Source organism: Anabas testudineus, chromosome 8, assembly GCF_900324465.2.
Source record: "Anabas testudineus chromosome 8, fAnaTes1.2, whole genome shotgun sequence".
Classification (NCBI taxonomy): domain Eukaryota; kingdom Metazoa; phylum Chordata; class Actinopteri; order Anabantiformes; family Anabantidae; genus Anabas; species Anabas testudineus.
In genome coordinates, this window is record NC_046617.1 from 8756915 (window position 1) to 8781107 (window position 24193).

Here is a 24193-nt window from a genome sequence, read left to right on the forward strand (position 1 = left end):
ACTACACATCATGTTATTTGACAAGACAAACAACTCACAAAGTAAATATTTAGATATGATTGAATCACTGTTGGCATTTCAAACATTTCAGACAACGTATGTGTCTATATATTGCTTTGGATGTGAAATCTAAATCTGAAAGTAGGTTGGACATTCAATTTGTTGAAAGGAAGCTAAATGTAGAATCACAAAGAATCACACAAAAGTTGGTGGAAGTCATATATACCGATATTTTATGTGTTGCATTAACTAAACCATAGGCATTTCTGGAGAGTGTGCAAATAAAAAACAGACTAACACATAAAATATGCAATGAACGTGCAAGCCCTTCACCCGAAACACACCTCACATTATCTCCCATACAGAGATTGCAAGTCTATTATTAACAATCACAGGGCATCAACCACTGTTATTTGATGTGCAATAAAATCCGCTTACAACTACAACTAATGAATGTGGAATTTCACTTTAACACACATACACATTCTTGCTCAGTAGAAAACAAAAGCACATCAGATCATTTACAATTCAGCAGTCGCAGAACAGTTCACCGTTTTCTGACAGACTTTAACAAATGCAATGCCCACCACTCCCCAACATCCCATATATCATTAATAAAGTCACCAATGCTTTTATGCATTTCAAAAACAGTAGACTACAATTATCACTGTAAACCAAGTCCGCAGGTTGCAGCTTTTACATCGAGTGCATCCTTGCATTCAAAATCATTAATATATACCACTTTGCATTTAACAAGGGGAAGTGTATATAAAAATCCTTTAGGTTTGTTTTAATTATTTTTTAATTCTACAGCACAAATCATACTGATGAGCTTTGACTGATCTGAAATGACTCATTTCAAATTAAAAGCTTAACTTTAAATTCAGCAGCAGCAGCTGTGCTGTGAAAGAGGAAATGTCAACTTTAAAAAAAATAAACAGAAACAAAAACTTGGAAAAGGTGTAAATAATACACAATATCTAATAAATTATCTGTTTTCTCTGACAACTTGTTGGTATTGGGTTACAGTGAATATTATTCAATTTACATTTAAAAAGGTAAAAAACAAAAAAAAAAACAAAACAACAACACACACATACACACAAATAATCTTAACTAAGGTAGAAGAGCTCCCTAAGAAATTCACAAAAGAACAAACCGTAACCAGGCCAAGGGTATAGACGTTCGTATAGTAGTAGCTGTTATCTTATTGAGTGAACAGTACTGAGATAACACACTAGACGAGACAGACAACCAAACATGTCATGTATATTAACAGTTTAAATCATTTTTACAATATCTACAGTTATTACATCATGTTGTTGACAGAGGTAACTACCTTTCAGCTACAGTAGATGGTCACAAGAGCAGTGGTGGAAAGTAATTAAGTAGATTTACTTAAGTTCTGTACTTTACTTTTAGCACAGTTGTAAGGTTTTACTTTGCCTGAGTATTTACATTTTACTAATTCAGATTTTGACCTCACTGCATTTTAGAGGTGAAAAAATGCCATTAAAAAGGTTAATTTAGTAATTATGGTTACTAGTTACCTTACTGGTTAATAATATAAAATACAGTACAAGACTATATTAACCAGCAGTGTGTAAAGTTACATTACTTACTTTACTTAAGTAAACTAACTGAATACTTCTTCCACCACTGATAATAAATGTGTAAATGATTGTCTTCCTGTCCATTTCCGTGCTACTACATTCCATTTACTGTATGTCCTTGAGACCTGAGGTCTTCACATTGCATTTAGTTGTTTAGTTGCCTCGATATGCTACATTAGTGAAGGTGGAAGTGGCTCCTTTATACAAAGGATTGTTCCCCTGTGAAATCAAAACAGAGGTAATGCTTAACGTTTAATTCAGTTTCATACCAATGGCCAACTTTTTTTTTTTTTACTGCAACTGTTGCTCTTTGTGTGTGTGGATTTCTCACCGTATCCCATTTGGCTTTGGCTCTCTCCTCCTCAAACTTTTTGTACTCTCTGCGATCATGGATAGTAATCAGCAACTTCCAGATGAGCAGGCCAACAAGGCCCAGTAGCAGAATGGCTCCGGACACAGCCAATAACACCACTAAGATGTCTGGACCCTGAGGGCACTCTGAGAAACAGAGAGAGAGAAAGGAAGCATGAGAAAATAGTTAATTTTCAATGCTGGTTCCAGGAAGAACTTATTGGTTTTTTAAAATCAGTGGAACATATTCAAGATGTTAAGCAACCACTGTCAGACACTCCATTGCGCAGTCAGTCCATCATCACTAATGTGTTGTGGTGTGGCAAAGTGTGGTTAATTGCATGATGATGTGAATGAGAATAACACATTATTAGATGAAAACACCACTGCTGCTGTAGCTTCCAACACAAAGAATGACACTGCATTAAATTAAGTTACACTCTATTCTGTTCTATTAATGAAATTAAATGATTACACACAGTTTCAGTGTCTCAACATACTCTTACAGTACCTGGCTCTTTTACTACACACAGAATGGATTTGCCACTTTCATCTTCATAGTACTGGAAGTACTCCACACAGTCATTTTCATCTTGGTATGAGCAGTTTACTGCTTTATCATGGAAACCTGTGAAACAAAGATCATAAGAAGATGAAACAGGTTGCTAAAACTGTATTTAAAAACTTAAAGTTATCAGCGTATGATATATTTTAAACACATGTATGCAGGAAACAACATTACACAATTATAGATATTATAGATCACAGTGCATAGTGAAGAGATTAGAGATAAATTAGTCCTCACTCAGTGATTCCACTATTCTAATTTCATCTTTGCAGATTCTGCTGCAGCTGTTGTCTTTGGTGTACTGTCCTCTCTTGAAGTGCAGACACTCAACACACTCCCTGCGAACAGAGTCCCACAGTGTTATCTTTTTACAACAGTGTATAAACACTCTCTACACTGTCAAACTGTGGTTAAATGTCAAATGCATTTCATTTCAAAAGGACACATTTGAGAACAATGACAGTAGAAGATGGCTCACCAACTATTAGTCTGATTGCAGATCAGACAGACCAGAATGACTCAAATTCTGGTCAAACCTTGAGCTTTTGTTCAACACTATCATCATGTCACAACAACATTCCTAGCAAAGCTTCATGTCATAACAGAATGTGGTGAAAACTACTATTTGAATATTGTTTTTTTGTCATGTTGAAGTGATAATGTGATAGCATTACTTTTTTATGGTGCAGGAACCTGGACAGGTGGGGCATTTCTGACACGTAGCCCCATAGGCTCCAGGCTGGGTACACTGACAAACTCCACACTCACAGTTCCCCCGGCCGCTGCACAGCAGGCCGATGCTGGACATGCAGGTGTCTGTGCGAGTCGTGCAGTTGCAGTTTTCTCCTTTCCAGCCAGCATCACACTGGCAGACGCCACAGCTACATTTCCCATGATCTGAAAGAATAAATAATGAGAAGCTAAATCGTCTGATATATATTCCTTCAGTGCAAATCAACGGAGCATCACATATCACACCACAATAAATGTTAATTAAAACATTTGTTTCCCTGTCCATAAACACATAGGTGGGATCATGCAAACCAAACAGTGAATTACACAGTTGGAAATTTGAGTTGTTTTAAAGTTTTAAGTACTACTGCAAAAGTAGTACGAAAGTCAGAGTAGTGTCAAACAAAGTTTGTTTTCACATCAGTTAAAAAAAACTTGGTAACTGGTTTAAATCAAATTTTCCTCAGTGGGGGATATCACGCATTTCTGTTAATCATCACTATGAAACAAAGGCAGGAAATGTGCCATTGGGAAAGTACATACTAATGATTCCACATCTCCTTACTGGCAGGCACACACAAACACGCCATCCGACTCTACTAAAGGTTAGAAAGCACAATGACAGTTCATTCTAGGAATAACAATTTTCTGACAGAAGACGGGGGATAAAGCTTTTCTCCCAGAGTTACAGAGAGACACCCTACATCAACACACTAAGCTTAATCAGAAACAAAGGCAGTAGCTCAGAGCTCGGCATTCTTAGCAGCACAACAAACTGGATTTGGTATTGGATGACTAAGTGCAAAGTGTATGAGTCACAGCCCAGCTGGATCAGACTGGAGGAGCACATAGTCATGAAATATCACTAAGGGTCTAAGGGTCTTAATTCCAGGGCTCAAAACAAATCACCCAGTGTTGTAAACTGTCGTCAACAATATCCCCAGTCTCCACCCTTTCAACTAGAGCTTCTCTTTAAGATAGCATACAAGCGACTGGATCAGACATGGTTACTGGTGGTGTTGTTACTGGTTAAAGTCTCACATATAATTCTTTGCAAAGTAATTGCTAAGAGAGAATGACATAGCAGCTGAGACGTGTAGAAAAATGTGGAAAGAAGAAGAAGAAAGAAGAAGACAAATCAGTGTGGTTTTGGTGCTAACCTGCAAAACTACATTTTCAGTTGTAGCAATAGATATTATTCTGCAGTGCAGAGCACTTAAACTTGACACGGGTGAATAGTTGTCTTGTTCTCATTAGTTGTAAAGTTGATTCACACACATAAAGGGGAGTTTTAAGGTTTTACATCATCCCACTCCCCCTGTGAGACTGCACAGTAATCCTACCCATTAATCACATGCCTGGGATTTAGAGAAGGTTAACATGCTATAGTAAAACAGACCATTACCCCTCTTTTGGAAGAAGAGAGAAAACAGATTCGAGTTAAGAGGGAATACTAGAGAGAGAAGAGCTTGGGCAAATTGCCAACAAAAGAATGCAAACTTTCCTGTTCTCTCTTCCTCCATATTTATGGATCCTGGGGCTGTGCTTGCTGACTCCTGCTCTCTAGTCCTGCACCACTCCCACAGCCCCTCATCAGAGGAAGAAATATACAGCCACAGGAAATATCATAGAGACTGAGCTTTTTTGGAGCCCGGGTTCATGGTAGCTGCAATTGAGCTGAGGCAGAGGGACACTTGTCCTTGAAGACAACAACACCGAGACACGGAGATCGCAAATTGAGCTCTGTGGACTGTCTTACACCAGATATGGTTTGAATGTGTGTTTGTTGGCGTGTAGGTGTGTAAGTGGGGGGTTGGGTGAGTGTCTATGCCCAAGACCTGGGTGTATTCGTGAAATACCTTAGATACCTGTTTCTCAGATAAACAACATCCCTTGATAAAGACTCCTTTTTGTTCATACAAGCATGTCTGGAAAATGATGGAAAACCCTCCTTCTTATTCTTAGATCATGGTGAATCAGTTCCTCAATGTTGCACTTTCAGTTCAGTTCGGTACAAACCACCATCTATCACTGTGATTTATGTTAGTGATGCACAATATTGTGCTGACATTAAGGTGGGATTCTCACATAGCAACATTAAAAATACATACGGTATGGGTTAAGCTGAAAAGGTGCAGGTTCCTACACTTCCCATGATGCACACATTATCATTTCTGTTTGCATCAGAGCTAGCTAAACCTTGTGCTGCTTCATTTATTTAAGGGCAAAAGATAAAAAAAAGTTTTCCTCCAGCGCACACAAACACAATAACAAACCCAAACCGCTGTTGACAAAACCTATTAAAGGTTCATCACTGCGATTGAGTAACTGTGCACTCAGGTGTCAACACTTTACAGGGAGTAATGCACTGCTGTCATCGGTATGAACACTAATTAAACTCAGGGAGCAGTAACTGGGTGTGCTCACTGACAAGCATTTAAGAATGTACACGCACTGTATTTACAGGCCTGACAGAGAACTACTCATTTGTAAGCATTGCTGTTTATGTTAAGCAGCTATATGATCCCATTATTTACATGCCATGTACTGCACATGCAGGCAAACACTGCAATAATAAGGGGGACGTTAGTTTTGAAAAAGCTGTGGATTTTGATTTATCAAGTTACGAAACAGAAAGCTATGTAAACTGACAAAGGTGTGTTTAGAGACCAATGAACTCTGTTAACTCTCAGTTTACTTAAATGAACTTATTTATTCTGGGGCCAAGAAACAAACTAGCTTATTCTGAGACTCAGAGGCTGCATCCTCTTAGTCTGGATGGTCTGTGATCTTCATCAGTTATTACACAAGACAAGTTAACAATGATTAGGTAATACATTTCTGTAAGTTCTCCCACACAGAAAAAACAGTGACTGGGAACAACCACAGCATGTATCACTGAGTTTGCCTAAGGCCTCAGATCAGGGAAGAGGAAGGGAAGGGCAACTTCATCTTTCCTGCTGAATGCGGCATAGCATAAAGAACAAGGCTGCTCAAATTAAAATAATCAAAACAAATCACACTTACTATCTAGTCACTTTGGTTTCATGTTTTGAGGTTACTGCCACCATATATTGGAGGTAAATGGTGTTTAGTTTCAGTCTTGGTACTGACAGATCAAGTTTAAACAAGAGTCTACAGCCATGTACTCAGCATGGCAGCGTACTCAGAGAGCTACCTGCATGTCTAGATACCACACAGGTAATGTTAAAATGTTAATTTGGATTAATCAGCCTTCTAAGGCCAACACTTAGAGCATTAACAATGATCATGACAGAAGTTAATGCATTTACTCACCAGAGCAGAGGTCGCCTTTGAAGCGCAAGCAGTTGAAGTCATCGCATTCGCAGTACTTCCCCCACACCTGACCAAACTCGTTTGAATGGCAGGAACACTGTCCGCACAAACAGTCCCCTCGTCCACTGCAGACTGGGCTGTCTGGCTTCGGTATGCAGTTAACATCGTCAGATGGGCTGTAGTCCTCCACTGAGCACTCGCATCGTGGGCCCAGACGACCCTGGTGACACTGACACACCCCACACTCATAGCTCCCGTTACCGTTGCTACACAGGGGGCTGTCGACTTGTGCCTTTGCTCCACAATTGCAACCACAGGCAAAGTCCACCGTGACCTCCAGAGAATCTTTGAAGCCCAAAGGCTTGATGGTAAAAGTGCGGCTCTTCTCCTTAGGGCAGCCACGCAACTGAGCCTCCACACTGAATGACACCTGATGAGGATGAAATGTCTCTGTTAACCTGTGTGTGCATATCAAATAAAGGACATATCAGCATCTCCATGAAAACTTACTGTGTCACCAATCTTGAGGCCAGAGCAGGACTTGAGTCCAAGTACGACCTCTCCATTCAGGCAAGTAGCATTAAACAAGAGATTCAACTCCTCTGGGACGCCCACCAGCTCCAGCTCCACTTTAGAGCGAATTTTCTGCTCAGCACAAAGTTTCAATCACATGTTAGTGATATTACAATACAACTAATTTGAATTCTCCAACTTATTGTCCCAAAAGGAGCATGTCCTTACTGCATAGGCGTCCTCAATGAGCTGAATAACATTCCCAGAATCACCAGACAGGGTTCCCACAGTAGTTCCTGGAATGAGTTGACTGTACTCCTGGGAAAACAGACATGTTCTCTTTAAATCTAAACTAAATCAAATTCCTACAAACAAACAGTGACACAAGCAGTACAGTTAATTTACCTTGTAGAGTGGCACCACATAGCCGGTCACAGCAAAAACTAAATTGATGTTGTTTTCAGATAGTTTGTCGCTTAAAATCGCCAAGGAAGGATAGTCCTGGAAGTCACAGGAATTAAATAGTTTTAAACAGAAGCAGTCTATCAAACAACTTGAATAACTATTAAAAAGAAATTTCTAATTTCACCAGCACAGCTGATTTGTTGTAAATGTTGTTATTGTCGAGGTAGCACTGTCCGTCGTAGGGCTGGACGATGCCTGCTATACGTCCATCGAGAGCTGTGTGGGTCGTGGCATCGGTTGTGAACACTAGTAGGTGCGAGGCGTCTGGGCGCCAGCCAATCCTGTCCTAATGATGAAGCACAAAACAAGTGAAAGAAAAGTGCACACACTCAGTTCTGCACATCAGTATGAATGTGTATGTGTATATGTATCTGATTTTCAATTTTTATTTTTACCTTGCACACCACAGCTTGCATGATAGCATCAAATCCACCCTCTGGAGCGTCTCTGTTTCGTGACACCTGCTGTTTCCCCACCTCCTCAGTGAAGCGAGCTACCTTGTCGGTCAGTGACAGCACATTCTTGAATCCGAATTGAGCCTGGCATTTCTCTTGAATTCTGTACATGTTGAATAGGTGACAGGGGGATAGGAAATCAGGGATGGAGAAAAATATATTTTTAAGTTGATAGGCACAACAGAACAGACTTTCTCATCTCAGTTTCTTCTCCCCCTGAGATGTAACACCAAACATAACCTCCACACTTACCCATAGCAAGGGTTTGCAATAGATTCTGGAGGATATGTGTACATATACGGGGACAGGGTCTTGTCCACAAAGGCTCCAAACCCCATCCGTAGGTTGCTTGTGGTACGGCCCATGGCTGCAGCGAGGCTATTCCCCAAGGTGTAAAGGCGAGCCAAGTCATCTTTCATTGAATATGAGAGATCCATCAGATAGTAAAGGTCCACTGGGTAATCTTCCACCTGTTTCACAGACACAGTGAAACGCTTGGAATCACCTGAGAGGGAAAGAGTAGGAGGCCACAGAGGGGGAGATCAAGGTGGTCAGTAATTTGCAAATAAGACCAACAGCTGTCCCTCAACCATTAATTTGTGTTTTAAGTAGAAAATATTGATGAAATGTTCATATTTAAATCTATTCTACATCATTCATTCATACAATTATTACGGGTGACTGGCTGTGACTGGATTTAAAAGTACCTGGTCTTAGTGTCATACGGAGTTTCTGGGGTCTGATCTGCGTGACATCGTCAGCTGTGCCGGAGGCCTTGTCGCTGAGCGGTCCATCCTGCTCAACAGTCAGAGTGCTGATGGGAAACTCCACAAAATCCTTATTGCACCCTTCGTTCAACAGATTCTGCTTCAGGTCACAGCGGGACACACTGGATCCCCCCTTCCCAAACTCCTGAAAGAAAAACACTGATTCTGTTCAGCACTCAAGCAAGAGAGGTGTTAATACCATACCGTAAATAAAAAAAACGCAATGATAAACTATTTATTAGTAGTACAGTAGTACCCTTGTACTGTACTGAGACCAATGCTCATTCTGCTCATCTTATCTGTTCAGTGGGTACATTATCATGTTGAAGAATCAGCATGAGCAAAGATCAGAAGATGACAACAAAAAGAATGCGGTTGGGAAATTAGGTTTCTGTTCCAACTTGCTGCTCTGAGCACTGACTGGGAGGAGTAACTAGACACTATGTGTATGCATGTGTGGTGTTTTTACCTCCTGAGAGCACCATGCACAGCTGGGATGAACGGCCAAGCACTGCTGACAAGTGGTAAATCCTTGTGATATGCAGATGTTGGAGCCTGTGGTAGCCGCTGTGAAGACACATGTTTCACTCAACATATAGTACATTTCCTTATGCTTATAGGTGGCATATTGGAAAAAAAAAAAAACACTGCTAACCAACTTTATTCTAACCATGCAACTACATCAGCGTCCACAAACACATACAGCTGCTGTGTATAGAGTAACTTAGAATATTTAAGTAGCCTACGTGATAACATTTAAAACTGTTTGCTCATTACGATAGTGACTCAGCATGAGTCTGAATACATTTCTAATCATTTATCTTTGCTTTATGTTATCTAGTGTGGGGGTATGGGTGTGGCCCCCTTGAGTTAAATGCAGGAAAACACAGTCACCACAGCAAAAACTGTAGATTTACAGCAAGATTCAGACATAATGTAACAAAGTGTAATGAAATTTGACTTTAGCACTTGAGTAACTTGTCTGAAATGATATCAGCCCCCAAATCAACTGCATCAAAGACACCTTGACTAAAAAAAACACACATCTGGTGTATTTGCTGAAGAGAGAATTGAAAGCACCACACAGTTGGATCTATTTACAGTACTTGAGTTGGTCCATATAAGTATAATGGTGTAGACTTTATAGGAAAACCTGTAGTTCCTTAGTTATCTGAAGAAGCAGCACACATACAATTATTATCATCAAACTTTATTAAATTTTATGGTGGGAGGCAGTGGCACAGCTCTGGTCACCTCGCTTGGGGAAACCCATCCTGTCAGGTTTCAGCCCCTTATAAAGACAACTGGCAAAGACTCCAGCTGAGCAGTGTGGCTTCATTTCAATCAGCAGACAGTGAACTCATTCTGTGTTTTTACATTACACCCAACACCAATTGTAACAATCATCAGCAGTTATACTGTAAATATTAATAACAATGAATGTGCGGTGCCTCAAGAGATGCTTTCAAAGTCCGGCGGAAACGCCCGAGTCGCCTGTGAGGAGGCGAAAGTTTTAAAAGTAGAGACAGAGAAAGAGAAGAGAGAGAGGGAAAAAAAAAACTTACCAAAAACTTCTGATGCTGATGACAAAAGGAGAAAGAGCATCAGCAGACGGTGTGTAAAGTTTACCATGGCTGGAAAGTAACGGAGCTGGACTGGACGCGACTCGCCTGTGCTCCCTGTGGGATTGTTCACTGGGCGACTTGAACGCCTTTCCTCATTCTTAACTTTACTAAACGCATGTTGGCTCACACACACACCAAGCTTCTCCATCCCCTCAGCGGGTCGAGCAGCAGTTCCTGGCTTGTTGGTGCTCGTCTCTCAGTGGTTGTATAACCTCCAATAAAATCGGATATGTTGAGGGGAAAACTACTCAGGAATGAAAGATGGAAAAAAAAAAGCACAGTTGAAAATGGTACATTGACTTGAATTTACTTTTTATTTATCCACCCTCTCATGATAAACCCACTGATAATACTTTCCCCATGTACATGGGCAGCTATCAATCAACTGGAGGGCATTATTTATTACAAGAGAGTGGATTTTAGATTTTATAAATAAACAGATGGTTTGTCACATTTGTTCACACAAAGACGCCACAGTTTCTGTTCCAAAGTTTCTGTTCCACTTTCCCCAAATTTAATTGTGGTAAAATGCTGGTGGTCAAAACTATACTTACAAAGAAAACTAATAGAGAGCATTTTATAATTTAAGACTAAGTCTAAACCCGCTAAAACCCCCAGACATGTTCAGAATCTATATTATCACTGGAGCTGCAGTGGCAGATTAAAATTTGAACTTGACTTAATGTGACAGTGGTATTAATTACTGGAAATTAGCTGTATTTTGGATGCCTGCATATGAAATATTTGGCAAGACACACTGCTGCTGCTGCTGTGAGTTGTTGCTCTGCATGTAGGTCACATACAGTCCTTGCGAAATGTCTGTGGTACTGCTCCTCTCACCATAAACAGACAGGGTTTCTTAATAAGTAGAAACAATTTAACTTGTGAAACCATGTTGAATAGGAATTTCTTAGTATGTTACCCTGCCCTCTACTGGACTGAAAGGAGTACTGCATACGGTGAATGCAGAAGCTGCACAAAGGGTGTAAACAATGGAAAGAAAGAAAAAACTCAAATGAAACCATAAATATTCATTAATAACTGTTCAAAATGAATCAATCAACACAAACACTGGAATCCTCTAATACTAAGGTGTGGAGATAGAAGGGCTCCTAGTGGGAAAATAATATTTGGGAAAATTAATATGGAATAGCTGGGTAATATGTATTCTCCCAGAAATAGTCCAGCCAAGCTCTCCTTCCACCTAAATGTTTGAATCTAATAAGTACTGGCTACTGAAACTCCCATTCCCATTCCAGTGAATGTGTATAAATGTGCCAGCTTCTGAAACAAGAAAACAAAAAAAAAAGAAAAAGAGAATGAGGCAGAAATGGACTTTTGGAAAGTGTGTGATGGCGGTGTGTATGTGTGTGCGTGTGTGTGTGATAAAGCTTGTAGAAGCAGACAATGCTTCTTATCTCAGCACTTGTCCATTTATTGAATCTTTATCCCTGTGCCCGACTCTTATTCTCTAGCTGGTTGCTAAGTTACTGCCACCCATGTCCAAGAATTGCTGTTTGAAGAAATGACAGAAAGGAGAAATAAGTAGAAAAGCTGTAATAGTTAACTGTTCTGCTGGCATTAAGCTCTCAGTGTGGGTGGACAGTGCAGGTAATGTACTGTAGGCAATCAAACCCCCTTTCCGGTATTGATTGATTTAGATCTATTGATCCTGAAGTTCTTTGTTGAGACCACCCCCACAGATGAATGGTATTTTGGGAAGAGTATAGCGTCAGTTGTTCCACGTAAAACCAGAGACTGGGTCAGATGGCAGCCAATTAAGACTGAACAAGAAGTGAGGAGGGGACCGGAGGAAGAAGGGGGGGTTGTAAGGGTCCTGACCTGTGTTACAGATCTATCTGGAGCCCTTTAAGCTTCCAACGGAGTCCGAGCATGCTGTCACTGAGAGCCAATATCAAAACGCAATTGCTCTCAGACAAAATCAGTGCTTGGTAAGCCACAACAGGCATAGACTTTCCTGCTTCACTAGCTTTAACTGGTGGGTGGGAGGGTCAAGGGGAGGGGGGGATATGAGTTTTTCTCAGGTGAAGGGTTGGCTGCTTTATGAAATGTGCCCTGGAGTCGCTCACGTGGGACAATGTGTATTTGTGTTGTGACGCTTTGCTATCTGATCTGCTTCCTCCTCTAGCCCCTCTGGACCTGCAGCTTACGTTTCCCTCTCAGGGGATAACAACTTGTATGTGGAGAAAGTAAAAATAAATAAACTGAGGACACGTGAGGAATAGAACAGTGAAGGGTGCGAGGAGGCGCTTTCTGTTCTCCTGATTTATTTATTTTTTATTCTGTTAAAGTGCATGGCCTCGTCAGAACTGCAGGACGTCTAACGTAGCCCACTGGCTGCAAAGGTTGGACATGAGAACAGAAAACACAAGAAGTGTAATGGTAGTCTGCATTACTGAGATGTGTCTAAATGGAAACGAGGTTAATGGGTAGTGGCTGAGTGCATGAGACGTCGGCACTGCAGAGACAGGACAAGGATTTCTTCAATTAGATTCATGAAATCTGTCATCTGTATCTCCAACAGATTTTCACCATCCATTCTAAAGGGGTGACGGCGGTAGGCACCGCGCACGATCTCAGAGTCCAATATCCCCCCGCAAATCAAAGCAATCAAGTCATTAACACCTTAAAATAATTTTAATGACTGATGGTTCGCTTAGTGTGGGGTTGATGTGGGTCGGTTTCAGTGTCTAATTAATGACTGTATTTAAAGCCACAGTGTGTGATTAAGAGTGTCAAAGGTGGCAAATAGCTTCACATCAAAGACCTCCAACACTTCTTATGTATCTAGTGATACATGGTTTATTTCTATTTCTATTTAATGTCTTTTAAAAATTCACATTCCTGGCATTTAATTGGGCGCGCACTCCAACACACACACACACACACACACAGGGGCACAGAAGCTTCCTAGCAGTCCTGAGTGTGCTTTGATCAGCTAATAATGAGGCATCTTAGGAGGAATCTGTTAATTAAAAGTTGTGAGAAAAGTCTGCTCCATCCAGGGTAGAGGGACGTTACAGGGTGTGTGCAGTGTGAGGCCTGAGTCACGCCGGGGTCCTGTGGTAGCTCCATGAACAAAAACGATGCACAGGTAAGGAGCAGGAGTAGAGGTGGGTGGGGTCAAACACCACCTCCTTGTTGCTAGGGATGTCTTCACTTAGTTTGTGTTGCTAGGCTGCCAATCCCCTCATGTTAAGTGGAAACGTTTCCCCCCCTCTCCTCCGTCCAGGCACCCCATCACTCTCTCCCTCTTCTTCTCCTCTAAACCAAAATAACTTTACCAACCATCTGGCACTGGGCTCACAGGTCTACTGTTGCTTAGGAACAAGTCAGGCACTCACATTCATGTATATATGCATCCTAATATGAATATAACTTCATATTCAGTTGAACTAACAATAACCATTACAGTGAACAGAGATCTCACTAATCAGGGACATATGCTGTCTTCACTGCAGAATGTAAACGTATACGTCAACAACAGGTTCTTCCATTTGTGAAGCTTTCTAGACAAATCCCCAAATTCATTGAAAAGCATAATGTTCATTGAGGTTTTTCTCCTCGTTGACGCTGAAACGACTTTCTGCTCATTTGTACATTCTTTGAAATGTTGTAGTTTAAAGCCTCAAAGAGCCATTGCTAGGTTTTCTCTGTAGCAGAGGACTGGCACATTGACAGAGAGGGAGAGAGTAAGTACAAGCTACTTTCTATAATGACACTGCAGTGAATAACAGAATCAGAGTTTACAGCAGTGGTTTACATGCTGCCAATTAGGTTGTGTCAACCAAATCCAAAGGCAAATCTGATTATTTGATGTTATTGTACTCAACAAAATATTTGTTTTTCTTTTGTCAGCCATTAACAAATCAGAAAACCACCTCCGGGCATATGAGAGGTGTTTGCGGATGGAGCAAATCATTGTTTGTACATACGCTTGTCATTTGGTGACTGAAAGCTGCTTACCCAGATATTAGGAGCGTTCCAAATTGAATTTCATGGCCTTTGTTTCTAGACAAACAGCAAATTAATCTGACAGGCTCCAATGACAGGTCTTGGAGAGTCGTTACAAACTGTCTGAGGCATTGTTTTTTAACCTGTTGCAGTTCATTACCTTATCAATATATAGTACAAGTAAGGTAATATGATGAAACTAGTAAAGACATTTGAGTGGGTTTCTGTACAGTAGAAATCACACAGTTTGGGGAGCTGCAGTTTTTTAAATTGGTACCCAGTCATCCAAGATAGTTTAATAATTTCTAATTTGGTTTTACTGCCTTGAAGCATTTTTAACGGTCAACAACGGTCAAATTTCCACCAATCTGTCAGTAGATATCTGCATCAAAAACGTGTGGAAGTTATGTGAAGTAGAACTAACAAAACAATAATTATTTTTATTTAGAGTAAGAACTATTTTGAGCACATAATCTCAGCTGCAGTTCTGTGTCTTTTAAGTTTGTCCTGATAAATCTTGTTTATTAAATATGGGTAATCTAGGCTGTAAAATATAATAAACCTAATTAAAAAATAAAGACCACATTAGTGGTTAATACTTAGCACACTAAGTATTAAGTCTTCACCACGTGCAGTGTACATAATGAAGAGGGTGAGTGAGGGAGAATATTAGCATCATTTTGATGTGAAGAGCATAAAGAATACATATACAGATAATATATAAAGAAGAATAAGGATTGGAAGTTTTAATTTTAAGTTACTGTCAATTGATTGATCTGCATTAAAACATGCATTCCTGAAGTGCTGTACACTTGTCCTGTTGCTTGACAGGTAACGAACGATGGATAGCATCTTAACAGTATTTTCAGTCTGATGAGCAAAAACACAACACAGTCAGGTAGAACTATCACAACTTAAACACAAACAACCAGGACAGCTCATAAAGTGAATAAAAGATTTTTCAAACAAAATCTTTCCTAAACCCCAATTGAACTCCAAAAACTGCATCGAACCCACAGGCTTGATAACAACAAGGTCACACAAGTAGCTTAACACAAACTGGGCTTTGCAGGGCTTGGGAGTCAAAGTGAGAGCATGGGCTTGACAACATGCTTGATCAAAGCAGGAACATGGAGAGCCAGAAAGCACAGAAAACAAAGCATACAGTCACCAACTCAGTAGACAGAGGCACGAATGGTCCAAAAGCAAAAACAGGAAGCACGAGAACAAAAAGAGACCAGGGGGGCTGTGGCATGAAGAGCAGTGTCAATCTGGCAGCAAGGGATTTGGCTGAGGACGGGTTTATATATTCACAGGGACCAGGTGAGTGAATGAGGAAAGGCCGCGGTCATATATATGGAACAAAAGGAAAGCGGGGCATGTAGTGAGAAAGGAAGGAAATGTGAAACTGAACAGAGGGACAATACGGTGAGAGTGTGGTCAATAGGAGCAGAAATTAAGAATAAACAGATCAGAATAATTATAAGAACGTCACACAGGTGCTGTACAATGTTTCCATATGGAAACTGTAAAGTTATGACAGACTTTTCTTTTACAGCATCGTCATCACTGCTGCTTCAACATTCGTACTGTAGCAGGTGTGGCAACATGTCGGCGAGTAGCAACACAAAGAAGAATGGAGCTTGATCGGGTTGATAATCACCCCCTGAGGAGGATGCACGTGGTTGTCCACAGGAAACCTTAATGGAGCACTCCACTCTGGACAAACTTATGACAAAACCTTCAACTTCTAACCAGCCCTGCACCAACAGTACGGGTTATGAAATTACTAAAGCAAGTGTCTTTGGTCTCCCATTTCATTTCCTGGTATCGGCTGTGAGAAATCCTGATAGTGGTTCAACTGCAATTAGCTTAAACCAACCAATAAAACCGTGCTGCTGGTGCATAAATAACACGTTCCAATAAAACATTAAGTCGTCTGCTTTTCAGGGGTTTCATTTCACCCACTGCCTGGGGTGGGAACCAATCTTTTTGATAAATATTTGCCATGGTTCAATCGTAGTTTATTAATTCATGTCTTCATTTTCAAGTTATAGCCCAGTGGGCCCATATTGACCTCTCTCTCAATGCTCCTGAGGCACAGTGACAGTTTCCTCAGCAACAGGCATTAAAGTCTATAAATATCTCAAAGTTCTCATTGTTTTTCAGTGCTGCTACTTGTATTGAGTCTAATTTAACGCAGTGTTTTTAGTGGTTTTTCATATGAAACTTTCACTGGTTATGTTTGTTTTCTACTGATCAGCTACGACATTAAATCCATCGGGTGGTTTTAATATTGTGGAGGACCGGGGTCAGTATTGGAAGAACTGAACGCTGGTGAAGACGGGCAGGTGTCAGAACATACAGCTGACCCCTACATTAAACCCCTACATAGCTACAACACATTAAAACCACCAGATTCACTGGCGGCCACGAGGTGGACTTCATGTCATGGCTGACTGGTAATTCAATATTAGTGAGTGGCATTGCTGGTGTACTTAAATGAGTTCAGTCAGTTTCAGAATCCTTCTTGAAAATGTATTTTATTAAAGAAGAAGATTAACTATCACTTGTTTGAAATATACATTCACTTGTAGAGGGGTTTCAGGAAACATCTTCTTGAAAAGGTGGGCATTTCTGGGAGTTCTACATTTTGGATTTGCATTTTGTCATTCACAAGAAAATAAAAAGTAGACTTAATATCAGATCATAGCGTGAAATGAGGCGTTTGCACTTCTTTATTTGTGGTTTTGTACATCCGATGAGACGTGCATTATGTTTAACCACCTGACTACCACCCCTGGTGAGGAGTGGCTGTGTGGTCCACAGGGAACTCATCATCACTTTAAAACGCACCAGAGACTTGGCACAAAAGAAGCGCTCGCAGGCGACAACAAGGACTGCCTCTTATTACACCGAGGGGGGGCACGTTTCGTACTTTGCCCGTTGTGTACAGTGACTACTTAAGAGTCAGATAAACGTGGAGTCGGAGTTGAAGAAACTTACTTTCCGTCGCACCTGATGCGACCCTCGTTGCCTGCCTGCAGCGAGCAGTCTGTTAAAGTGGTTGTGGTCATTACGAATTGGAGCTGTGCAAAACACGATGTGTGGCAGTAGATCAGCACTTTAGTTGCATGTTTATTTTTTATTATTATTTTACTTCCTCTTATCTTCATCCGAACAGTCACATGACGCAAAGTTTTGCTTGGACTCCAGGTTTTGTGGCGAGATCGATTATCCTCAAGGAAATATGAACGTCTCCTTCTTCGACGTGACCCAGGACATGCTGTTTAACGGGAGTCAGACCCTCGCCGGGACTCTGGCGACATACTCCGGCAACGACACCGACAGCGTGGTGACCGGCGACGGCGGCGGCTCCCTGGTGCTGCTTCAAGACGAGCGAAAACTCTTCGTGATGCGTGTGGTGCAAATCGCGGTGCTGTGCGTGTTGTCTCTCACCGTCGTGTTCGGTATATTTTTTCTCGGGTGCAACCTGATGATCAAATCGGAGAGCATGATTAACTTCCTGGTGAAGGATCGGAGACCCTCCAAAGACGTGGAGACGGTCATGATCGGGCTCAGCTAGAGCATGGAGAGCAGAGAGCTGTGGAGAACTGAAGAGTGAGATCCGATATGAGGATCTGGTGTGCATTTGCAACCGCAGGTCAAGCTCTGCATCTGCGTGTACTTATCTAAGACTAAGTCTCTCTGTGTCCTGTCGAGGAAAGATATGCAAGAACTTCATATTTCATTCCAAATGACTACCACAGAATTAGTCCAGCGACTAATGTCTGCGCGTAAAGTGTGTGCGTAAAAGAAGGGCACTGTTGAATCTAGTGAGTGAAATTAATATTGCCAACTTGAACAAAGTGTGGAAAATGTTTACAAAATGTTACCTCATTTTTAGTTTATTCTTTCATTTGTATAAGTGAAAATGATTGTCAGTGAATATTTTTCAAACTGTTGAAACGCATGATTGTGAATTCTTCTACTGCCACGTATGCCAGTGTGCTATGCGGACGTGTTGGATATGTGGGTATTCTCTATACAAAGAAGTTTTTCGGTCTCCGTTTGGTAAATACTGAATTTTTGCACGTTTTTCAACAAACTCCGTTACAGCTTTATTGAGTGATTCTGGTCCTGTTTGGCATGCTCGCTAATAGATCTCTAAAGTGATTTTTGGAACCGTTTTGCACTTTTGAAATCACTGATGCTGCATGAGTTGTTTTGTACCAAAAATAATAATAAATAAAAAAAAAAAAACCTTGAAATTGCAGCATGCAATTAAAACATTGAAATGACTTGAGTTGCTTTTCATTAAAAAAATCACGTTTGCCAAAGAGTTTCTACATTTCCAAAATTTGCATTTCACTTATTTCAGTTCAGTCATTACTTGGTCTATTCAAAGCTATATGAAACTTTTTTTTATCTAATTAAATCAGACATTGGAAATGTTCTCTGATTCATATTATAAAGGTGTAACCCAGATCACAGGATACACACATTTAATAAATACAGTACGTGCACTCAGTACGAACAATCTGAGGCTGAGCTCACATTGGCTTCACAGCATTTAATCAGATCTCTTGGCAGATTGAACATCTCCAATCAAGAAACATTCAGGCTTACTCTACCCCGACTACTTCAGCCCCTGTTACACCTTAGGACTCTGAGTATGATATCCAGAGAAGTTCATCTTCTTCTTTTTATTCCATGAGAAAGTACATAACAGAGAGGACATCAGTGACTTGTCACTGTGCTTTAGGATGCCATTACTCTTCCTGTGTGTCTGCATACTGTGCACCTCTTTCTTTTCTTAAGAAAGAAACTTACCAAACTGTTTCTATTTCAGCTAGACAGACAACGCACAGACCCACAACCCAAATGTCAGTCTAGATATCATGTGTCAGATTTTCATTGGAAGATTTTGGGTCAATTTCTTTTTTACCTCTTTTTATTACTTCACGCAACCACTTTTCTCAGCTACCAGTGTTCTCATTATTATTTTAGTATTTGTCAGGAGAGCTGGGTTGGATGAATCCTTACAAACACGCCCATGCATTCACACATGTGCCCATTCACCATGCACACATGATGTGCAACAGACCGGGGAATCCCAACATCAACAAAAGCATTTCAGAAAAACAAGCTAAATAAATAAAAATCAAGTACACAATTAGACAACTATATCATTTATTTTAGACACTGCGTATACATTTGTAAAACCTGAATTTTCAGAGCAAAAAAGAGAACAATTAAATATAAAAACATAAATTATTATTTATTCTTACATGGATCAATATCTATAAAAGTGTCATATTTTCATATGTAGCAGGACGCTCTGATAAAGCATTTGTAAAATCATTAGGTCTATGATTTAATGCTCAAATACTCTATAACCTGTATCAGATTGTATACAAGATAATTTGGCTAGAGGGAATACAGGCATGTTAATGTGTTAATCAGCTGTTAAAATAATGTGTAATGGTTAAGTAAGCCTCATCCTTTCTTCCACATCTGGAAGGATTTTGGATGAAAAAAGCATGGATGCTATTTTTAGAGAGAAAATAACTAGCTGCTGTTAACTTGTTAGAGTGAAACTCAGTTTAAAAAGATGTGCCGAAAATGAAACGACAGATTCTCCATTGGGTGCGCATGTAGGGTGAGCTGTGAATGATATGAAAGCTCCACTGAAGGGTGACGGAGTCCATGCTGCTTTGTAAGTGGAAATGTCAGAATACAAGAATAGGAATGTCATCTTCGGTGCCAGAACCAGAAAAATACCCATAAAATGTTGGCAACCGTGGACATGGTTTAATTTGACTTAGGGGAATAGTGACTTTTTGTCACGTTGTGTCACTTAACATTACACATGTTAGCACGTAGCAGCTTAAAAAAAATAAAAATAATAATAATCATGAAGGGACAGATACACAATATACTGATGACGACCATGGGAACATAGCAGCTCCGCTGCAGCATGCTCTGTAGGATAAAGGTGACTACACCGGTGTGAGAAAATCAGGTCAGATTCATACTTATCTTTAATTCATCATCATTAATGTCAGTGTTTGACTTCAGTAGTCAAGGTACATGACTACTATAGACAAACCTTTTGACAATCAAGTGGTTATACACCGATCAGGTGGACCTGGTGTTTTTAACGTTGTAGTCAACAGGGGTCCAAAAAATATATATAATCTCACATAACTGTGACAATGATTTACACTAAATATATTCAGTCTGAACCAATATAATTCCTGTTCTCTGAGTGAAGTCACATTTGCAAAGTTGAACCCAATAATTTAAAATGCGTGGGAGGAACTCAGCAACTATTCACTGAAGTAAATATATTTTTGACATTTACAATTATTGTGACATGTTTTTTTGTTTTGTTTTGTTTTATTTAAATGTGTATTGTCTCTTCGTTGACACAGTGAGGTCCGTACATTGATTTGGCAGAAGTCTTATGCTGGATGCCCTTCCTGATGCAACCCTGCCCAATTTTGCATCAAGTTTGAGACCGGGACCCAGAATATACTGGCTTGTGACTGGTGTTTTGTAAAAGATTTGTGTCTTGTTCAGTGTCTTGTCCAGGGACATTAAGATATGGTTAGGAGGAGTTGGGTCGTGAATCACCGACCCTAGAGTTGAGTGGCAACTGCTCTACCAACTGGCCACTTGCACTCAACATTATACCACAAAATAATAATAATGCTATATTGTGCATTTGGTGAAGTAAATGTGTTAAAAACCACAGTGCAATGACATAACACAATACCAGAACAGCCTACACATACTAAGTTCTGAAAACTAGGAATTTCTATCTTTGAATTCAAACAAAAAAAGTATACTTTTGATAAAAACTAAAATGTTTGAGCTACAACAATAACTTACTAATCTTAGGATATTTGAAGTACAAAATTTGAAGAAAATTGAATGAACAACATCAATGTTTTTTCAGTGTTCCCTGTCCATCACAACATGAAGATCACCAGATGTATCCAGCAGGGACAAGTATCCAACTCTCATTGCCTCTCCCCAGGTGTGCCACAGGGCTCTGTTCTCAGCCCTTTTCACGTCTCTATATACATCACATCCCTTGAAACCATCATCCACTCACACTATGTTTCCTATCATTGCTATGCCTAAGATATGCAGCTCTTCCTATTTTATCTTTTGACATCCCTGCTTGAATGAGAGAATGACATCTTTAATCCAGTCTCACCGAGAGTTGTAGTCTTTTCAGCTGGACTCTCCATACAGCATAACATCAGGATTGTTCATAACTCTGCATGGGCTTTCAGTGGCAGTGTATGTGACACACAAAGACACATAGGCTATGAACAACTAACATGTCATTTATTTGATTATCAGTAATTAGTAACACAACATTCTGTTCATATGCAACAATTTTGCATTAAGTATGAAATAGAAACACAGGTGACTGAACCAATGTGCTGATAATCAAAACTGTCACATCCTTGCTTTATATTGCACTAAACAAACATCACAAAACAATTGTTAGCAGAGGCAATGAACGTTTCATTGATCATTTTGAAATACTATGTCTAAATCCATGCATGCAGGATACTGCGAGATTACTTTATAAGATGACTCAAGTAAGAGAATGCACTGAGTAGCTGTTTTTATCTGTGTAAGTCTTATCACTTCACTTTCTTACACAAAAAAATCTCTTCTCTTTGCTTGGCTGCATGCCAACTCAAATTACTCACCATCTTGGCTAAGATTCACCTAAAGTTCTAACTTTCTCGCTTGTGAGGCACTACAACTCGCCCACAGCCACTAAACATATGCTGAAGAGTTAGTATGGAGTACCATCCATGTGTCCACAATCTGTTGTGGACACATCAATGAGGTAATGTGACAGTGGCCATGCAGGAAATATGTTAACACGTAACACCTTCACCCCAATCAACACATGCAGTGTTGGTGTGTGTTGTATTACTCTCTCTGTCCATAGAGCTACTGTGCATTTGCTTGTGAAGAAGCATCACTACTGACCTTTTACTACTGCGACCTCACAGAAAATAATGAACTGTGCACTGCACAGAAATAATGGTGATTAAACCAGCAGTGGCATTCAGCACTTACCAAAGACAGAACTGCCATGAAGCTTGGTTTTAAATGGAAATACTGTATATATGCTATATTAGGTATCTTTTTGTGATTTACTTTTCCACCAAAAAATGTGATAAGATACAGATTTGAGCATAGGTGACAGTGAGCACTTTAATTCCCTCAGTGTTTTTGATCAGAGGGCGAACACAAAAGATCAGTTTTAAATTCTGCTGCAGATCCCAGAAGGATAAAATGGCATTTCTCCACCCATTCAGTCCGTTTCTAATAGGTAGTGTCATATTCAAAGGATGAAGCTATAACAATACATGCAATGAAACTGAGTGAGTGGATGTAAACATTCTCTTTTCTCTCTTTCTCTCCCTTTGGTGCACACATAAACATGCAATAGAAATAAGCATGACCTTTTCAGAAATTGTCTCATTATAGCACATTTTACTTTCACACAGGCAAATTAGTTTCACTTTACGTCTGTTGCCATTAAAGCACACTGTATCTTCTTAAATCAATTCCATTTATTTTCATAGTTGGTTCCCGATCAGCTGCACTCCCACCCATTAAATATGTTCGACTTAAAAAAACTTAAAATTAAAAACACTGTAAACACATAGGCATCCACACGGAAATGCACACATATGAACAAACATACACACACCTTTTCTCCACATCACCCCAGGCAAATTGTGCCACATCCAATCCAGCAGGGATTGAATGGTCCTTGCATTGGAACTCATGAAATTTTAAATAAATCTATTATGTGCAGACAAATGAATAACAAGCCACAAAATTGCCTCATTCTTTCCATTACCTACAATACCAAGAAGTTGAAAAGTTGGCAATTACACACATACTTACAAGCGCACACACAAACACACACGCTGATAAACACTTAACCCAATTAAAGCATTTCAAACCGTCGACAAAATGATACACCTACATCATTTCACACTCACAAATGTGTTTCTCTGCTGCACATAGTCTCAGTGTGAATGCGCGCATCATTTGCCTGTGTGACTGTTGTTGATTTCGTAATAGTACTGAGTTGTCAGCCAGAAGCCCAAGGCGTTCTTCAGTCTTCAGGTGATGTGTCATTGTGCTTTTTTTCCTGCCCAGTTCTGAACTTCACCTGTCATTATGTCAGTGTGTGCTCACTCCAATAATTCTGTCCCTTCCTCTGCTGATGCCTTTATCTGTCTGCTCTCTCTCATACATTTCTCTGACACCACAAACCAGCAGTGACACAGAATTCGCACTAACTCGCCTTCTTGTAAAAGGAAGGAAATCATAACAACAGGAAGGTGATGATGATAATATGTTTGGTGCTAAAAGCAAATTGTGAAATGTGGCTCTGGGACGTAAAAGGGAAAAAGAATTGGCCAGGAAAAGTGAGGAACAACAAAGGCTTTTTTAGCTAAAAGAAATTAATTACTCTCCCTTCTCATTCAGTTCTTTACAAAAGTGGACACTTTCTTTTTGGGCATCAAAAGGCACAGTATTAATAACAACCATAATCTCAAAGAAGAAGCAGTTTTACGCTTAAAAGGTGGGACTTGTAAACCCAAGCTTTACTCCACTGTGTATGAGTCATTACAAAAAATATACAAATGAATACTTAGTAGTATCAGCGCTAAGATTTAACTCTCGTGTTATTTTGTGTAAAGAGCTTAGTAACATTCAAAAGGAACAGATGTCTTCAATAAAATAAAACAAACAGAGAGACAACCCAGTGTAA

General features: G+C 40.0%; 2 protein-coding genes across 2 annotated transcripts; one reads left to right on the forward strand and one right to left on the reverse strand.

Moving 5' to 3' along the window:
- Positions 1-216: 216 nt before the first annotated feature.
- On the reverse strand, positions 217-10556 carry LOC113157876 (integrin beta-3-like). Its single transcript, XM_026353526.1, has 15 exons — positions 10327-10556; positions 9231-9328; positions 8702-8906; positions 8247-8499; positions 7935-8097; positions 7664-7825; positions 7480-7575; positions 7303-7392; positions 7072-7206; positions 6562-6991; positions 3207-3429; positions 2770-2870; positions 2476-2592; positions 1945-2111; positions 217-1832 (listed from the first exon to the last, which is right to left on the reverse strand). Exons 1-15 carry the CDS (start codon positions 10532-10534, stop codon positions 1767-1769), a joined length of 2514 nt encoding a protein of 837 aa, XP_026209311.1. The 5' UTR covers positions 10535-10556; the 3' UTR covers positions 217-1766.
- Positions 10557-17231: 6675 nt separating this feature from the next.
- On the forward strand, positions 17232-18587 carry rprml (reprimo-like). The gene is made up of 2 exons (XM_026356880.1): positions 17232-17468; positions 17578-18587. The coding sequence occupies exons 1-2, from the start codon at positions 17383-17385 to the stop codon at positions 17945-17947; spliced, it is 456 nt and encodes a 151-aa protein (XP_026212665.1). The 5' UTR covers positions 17232-17382; the 3' UTR covers positions 17948-18587.
- The last annotated feature ends 5606 nt before the right edge of the window (positions 18588-24193 follow it).